The following is a 6,000-nucleotide window of genomic DNA, read 5'->3' on the forward strand; positions in this document are numbered from 1 at the left end:
CCCTCCAGGGCTGCAAGCTCCCCTGCTGTAGAGAGATTCCCCCGTGGAAGGGACACTCCTGGGAGGTGGTGGACTCTCCTTCCTTGGAAGGTTTTAAGCAGAGGATGGACAGCCGTCTGCCAGGGACGATTTGATTCTGGGGGTTAGACTAGATGACTCTGAGTGTCCTTCCCAACTCCATTCTTTCCCTGCACCCATTATTTCCCCGCTCCAGGAGAGCAGTGAGAGCTAAAAACAGTTTTATTGGGGTGGTGTAGTGGGGAGGGACTCTAGTGGTGTTGTGGGTAAAACCTCAGCGTCTAGGACTTGTCGATCGCATGATCGGCGGTTCGAATCTGCACGGCGGGGTGAGCTCCCGTCGTTCGGTCCCAGCTCCTGCCTACCTAGCAGTTCGAAAGCACGTCAAAGTGCAAGTAGATAAATAGGTTCCGCTTTATAGCGGGAAGGTAAACGGCGATTCCGTGTGCGGCGGTGGTGCTGGCTCGCCAGTGCAGCTTAGTCACGCTGGCCACGTGACCTGGAAGTGTCTTCGGACAGCGCCGGCTCCCGGCCTCTTAAGTGAGATGAGCGCACAACCCTAGAGTCGGACACGACTGGCCCGTACGGGGGGGGGGGTAGTGGGGAGGGATGTTATTCATGAAAAATTAATTTAAAATATGAATATTTATTTTAAAAGAAGCCAATGAGAATCCTTGTCTCCTCTTCTGGTGAGCCTCCAGCCTGGGTCCTGGGCATTGCCGGTTAAAGGGAAGCCCTTCTCAAGAAGCAAAGCGGTGTTTCCTGCCATCTTGGGCCCCTCCAGAGCTGCAAGCTCCCCTGCTGTAGAGAGATTCCCCCGTGGAAGGGACACTCCCGGGAGGTGGTGGACTCTCCTTCCTTGGAAGGTTTTAAGTAGAGGAATGTATGGCCATCTGCCAGGGACGATTTGATTCCGGGGGTTGGACTAGATGACTCTGAGTGTCCCTCCCAACCAGTGGCGTAGCGTGGGGGGTGCCAGGGGTGCCGGCCGCACCGGGCGCAACATTTGGGGGGGGGGCGTTTGGCCGGCCCTCCTCGAGGAAGCAGGAACCCCACCCCAACCTCCTCCGAAGGCTGGCGGTGGGGCGGAGAGCAGTGGCGTAGCGTGGGGGGTGCAGGGGGTGCACGCCGCCTGCCATGCCGCCCTGGCTGCTTCAACCGCGTCCGACAGCCGGCTCGAGGCTCCTTCCGGCCGGGTCTCCCGACGGGGCGCTGCGGGCGGAGGCTCCGGCACCAAGCGCCACGCCGCCCAGGCTCGGGTCGCTAGATGCGCGCAGCCCGCCAAACGCGCCATCAGCGGCGCTCTAGTGCCTGCGCGCCAAGACCGCCCACCCGCCTCGACGCCCCCCCCCCTGCGCTGGAGGCCGGCCGACGCAGTTGCCCCAGAGCCGCCCCCTCCCCGCGCCAGAAAGAAGCCCCCTCCCCACGCCAGAAAGAAGCCGCGTCGGGACTAGCCGGCCCGGGGAGGGAGACCGAGAAGGCTGCGCCGCGACGCCCTTGGCGCAAAGGGGCCCGCGGCACCCAGACGCGGAAGGGACCCTCTCCCCCTGACCCGCCACTGAACTGGCAAATCCCAGTCCCCAATCCCCAAGATGCTTTATTTGAGGCAGGGGTCCTTTAATTGCAAAAACAACACCACGGAGGGCAGTAGTCACCACGACGTTTGCCCCAGAGTAGAGCCGTCAGTATTAATGACCATGGTTAGGGGTTAGGGGGCGCAAATTACTTGCCTTGCCCCGGGTGCTGATAACCCACGCTACGCCGCTGCTCCCAACTCCATTATTTGCCCGCACCCCCCACCCCGTTCAGCCTAAATAGACTCCAGGAGAGCAGTGAGAGCTAAAAGCAGGTTTATTGGGGTGGTGGGGTGGGGAGGGACGTGGTCGAGGCTGCCGCGTCCAGGCGGCACTTCTGCGGAGGGCGCCGGCTGCTTCTCTCGACTAGCGTGATGTGGAAAACCCCCCGTCGCCGAAATACGCAGCCGAGCAGAAGAAGCCCATTTCCAGCTGGATGTCTGGGCTCGGGAGCTGTGGCAGCGGCGAAGGGGGGGGGAGCGTTAGAGAGGACAGAGAGGCGCGAAGGGGCGAAGGAGGGACCCACGTCTGGAGCCCCCGCCCGACGGAGAGGGAGACAGACTCACCCTGGAGTTGACGGGGTCCGCGAGCAGGTTCTGGGCAGGCAGGGCGCCCAGGTTGCTGGGGAGGCTCTGGGCGCGGATGAATGTGATCAGGTCGATGTCGCATATTAACGTGGAGATAGTCTCGCTCAAGAGGCGACCTCTACGGGAGGAGGGGGAGAAGAAGGTCAGCTTGCGGGAAACGAGAGTGAAGAGGAGAAGGGTCGGGCCATGGCCTCGCCACCGGGAGAGGGTCCCTGCCCGACGGGGCGGGCTTACATGGGCACATCCCGGGCGCCGATGTCTGCGGAACGGGACGGGATCTCGGCCCAAACGGGTTGCACGTGGCTCTGGTTGACTCCGCTCAGCGCCATCCTGCCAGCTCAACCTCTTGGTGCCGTCGGAGCAGGGGCAGCCCTTTTATCACCGCCCGCCCTGCCCCCCGGGTGGCGTCTCCCTCGGCCTCTGCGAGGGCCTCCTTCCCTCCCTGGGGCTCGGCAAGGATCCGGGACGGTGCGCACGAGGCCTGGCAAGTGAGCATCCTCCTCGCAATTCCCGCTGCCTCCTGCCAGGCGGACACCGTCGAGCATCTTCGCTGGACGCTCCCTGGGCGATGATGACTCGGTAGTCCTGACACCCCCCCCCCCCGCCCTGCGAGGTCGGCCAGTCAGTCTTCTACCCCCATTGCTGCGCACGGCTGAGGGGCACGAGGGGAGGGGAGGGGAGGGGAGGGATGGCGCCTCGCAGAAAGCCGTGCGCGGAGGTTCTCTCTCAGGTCCTCGCCTGCGGGGGTGGGCGTGGAAGCTACGACCCAAATCGAACCACATGGCTCGCTCCTTTGCCCGCCAGGCCAGTTGCCGGCAGGACTGCAGGTGCGGGAGAGAGGAAGGATCAGTCCATCCAGCTGAATGGGGGCATTTGGCCCTCGGCGTCCTCTCCCCAAGGGACTCCCCGGAAACCTGGCTGGCAAGAAAGAAGGGGGGCGGGTTCTTGTGGGGATCAGGACTGGCGAAGCAGCAGGAAAGCAGTGACCGTTCTCCCCATTCCAAGCCACCCAAAAGGGGAACATATTGAGGGTGGGGCTGAGAATCTAGTTCAGTTTACTTAAAAATACGCAGGACTGAAGAGTTCATGCAAGGCCTAACAAGTTTATGGAAATCAACAAAGGAGCAGATTTCAAGCAACAACTTGAAACATGAAAAGAAAGAACAACGCTTACCCAATCTATAATTCAGCCCATCTAATTAGTGAGGTTAAATATATGTGGGGAGCAGACTGGATTATTAGAAATAATTTTAGGTTACTAAACTGCAGCCCAGTTCCAAACTGACCATTTCCTACCCACCCTGAAATAAGAAAGAAGAATTTTGTTTAATTGCTTATTTGTTAATTAGGATTCATGGGGAAATGGTCCAGTTTGGAACTGAGCCCCAGTTCAGTAGCCTAGAAATTACAGCTCAATTATGCTGGGCTGACCTATAGATTGGGTCAGTATTATTCTTTCTTTTTACGTTCCAAGTTGTTGCTTGAAACCTCTTCCTCTGTTTATTGTCATAAACCTATTTATGGGAAAGCCTTGCACATACACTTGGGTATTAATCAGATGCCCCTCTTTGTTCAATATTTGGTGCTGGACACATCAAGTGGTGGAACAAGATTCTTCCGGTGGATCTCAAGGAACACAAACACCACCAACACCAACAAAGAGGGCCCCTCTAATCATTCCAGATTTATACTTGAAAGAAGTAGCAAGTTTAAGGAGCGGGTGCAGATTCAGAGTCACTATGTGTTGAGAGACACAGTTGGAGGTAGCAGGGAGCCCTCAAGACAGACTGTCCTGGAAGGAACTCCAGGGGATCAGCAACCAGGGATGATAAATTGACACCTTCGCCACAGACTGCAAGCAAGGGTTCATTTCCTGTGTTCACCAAAGTGGGTGGTCATTATAGGTGTCCAGGGTGGGTCACCTACACATACATTCCTATCCACACCAAACCAAGTGGTTATTATAGGTAATAGAGGCCATTATGCAGGGACCTGGCCATGTATTGCTATCCAAACACAGACATACACTTTTGGTGCACGCTTATGAGTGGCAGAGTGGGTGTAGGCCACATCTATGAGAAGGGGGAAGTGTGAGTGGCAGCAGAATTCCCCGGTTCAGCTAACCCAAAAACTAAAAGAAGAGAAGCGTGTGTGACCTTGCAGGCCATTTCTCCCCTTGTCCACGAAAGGCTGAGCATGGAAGCCAGGCAAGAAGGCCCCTGCAGAAGAGTCTCTTGGGAGGGCAGCTGTGGGGGTAATGTGGGGCTGGTGCTCTATGCAGGCTGGCCATACTGGGGGAGGGAAGGAGGAGCAGAAGGCGTGAGCACTTTGGGGCATCACAATTTTGCATGAAACCCCCCCAAGAAGACAGGATGTCCCAGACTGTTGAGGGTTATGTGCCAGCCACATACTGACCCTCTAGGTGAGTTTTGCAGACTACCAATTGGGAACCGCTGATCTACAGCATTCCAAGTGTTTTTGCACCACAGGTTTTTAGAATGGCATTCTGGGAGCCACAGTCTTGTTTTTAAATGCATTTTCAAGTGACCCCCACCCAGCATGGAATGGGCCTTTTTCACAGCTGCAGAACACAGGGTTGGCATTTCCATCCAGCTCTCCACTACCATCTTAAGGTCTCGGTCCAAGTTGGCCACTGCCAGTTCAGACCCAGGAATATATATGTGTGGAGTTAAGATATGTCTTTTTGCATCACAGAATCATAGAGTTGGAAGGGATCCCGAGGCTCACTGAGCCCAACCCCCAGCAATGAAGGAATCTCAGCTGAAGAATCCCAGACAGATGGCCAGCCAACCTCTGCTTTAAAATCTCAAGGAAGGCGAGTCCACCACCTTCAGAGGGAGTCTGTTCCACCGTCAAACAGCTCTTGCTCTCAGAACGTTATTCACAGCGCCCCCCAAAAAAAACAGCAACCTGAGTGTCCTGCTGGGGGAGATGACCTTCCGAGGGAGTCTCTCTCCCTCCCCGTAGGGGGGCTCTGGAGGGGGCATCCCTCCTTTCCTCCTTTGCACCCGCTCAATGCTCCCAGCCTAATGCTCCCCACCTCTGCTTCTCCTGCAGGTGCTCGGTAATATCATCATGGTGATGGCCACCTCAGAACCCAATTCCTAGGGACCGAGGTCCATTTGGGGTCCCCAAAAAGTATTTGAGGAGGCTGGGCCTCCACGAGACCAGCCGCCGAGACCTCGCCCCCCAAAACATACCCAGCAATGACAATCAGTCTGCACACTGTGTCCATTGAGGGTTCTCAGTTCTTGGGCAATTGGGAGAGTTCTTCCCCTTTGGGGTATTTTCTTAATTTCCCTGTTGTTGTGCAAACCCCAGGGGTGTGGGGCCTCCCCCCAAGCCTTGTGGCCCCTCCCACTTCTGTGTAGGCAGCGCTAGTTGGGCTCAGTAAGCAACTACCCTCTTGGCTGAAGAGGTAGAAAAAACAATCTGGGCAGCTTGGCAGGTCCCAAGCCCAGACCAGGAGGCTCTTGCTTCAAGGCCCCTTCCCTCCGGCCATGAGCCCGCTGCTTGGAAGGGCCCATCATTGCAAGGAAATCTGCAGCTCCTCCTAACTGACTGACATTCCAAGGACGAAATGAGAGTAGCAGCACTTGACCTCTGGCGACTGAGCAACCTCTGATATCGTTCCTTGCTCTCTTCAGCCAGTTTTGGCCAAACCACACTGTGTTTCTTTTCTGATGCAGGTTCTTCTGACACTGAGGGGACATGGGACTCCCTGGCAGACGTGGGAAGCGAGACCCTTCTGCAGGGGCAGGTGGGCAGGGTCCTAGACTGCTCTGATCTACAAGAGACAT

The 6,000-nt window shown here is 56.9% G+C and overlaps 1 protein-coding gene across 1 annotated transcript in view; it reads right to left on the reverse strand.

Moving 5' to 3' along the window:
- Nucleotides 1–2,585, reverse strand: part of LOC310691581 (uncharacterized protein) — a gene marked incomplete at its 3' end in the record, with an annotated part of 35,567 nt that extends 32,982 nt beyond the window's left edge. Inside the window, exon 1 of the mRNA XM_083471440.1 lies at nt 2,414–2,585. Within this exon, the coding sequence (XP_083327566.1) occupies nt 2,414–2,508 (95 nt within the window). The 5' untranslated portion in view covers nt 2,509–2,585. The remainder of the gene's footprint in view (nt 1–2,413) is intronic.
- Nucleotides 2,586–6,000: the final 3,415 nt, after the last annotated feature.

This window comes from Podarcis liolepis, assembly GCF_965112155.1.
Source record: "Podarcis liolepis genome assembly, chromosome: 13".
NCBI lineage: Eukaryota > Metazoa > Chordata > Lepidosauria > Squamata > Lacertidae > Podarcis > Podarcis liolepis.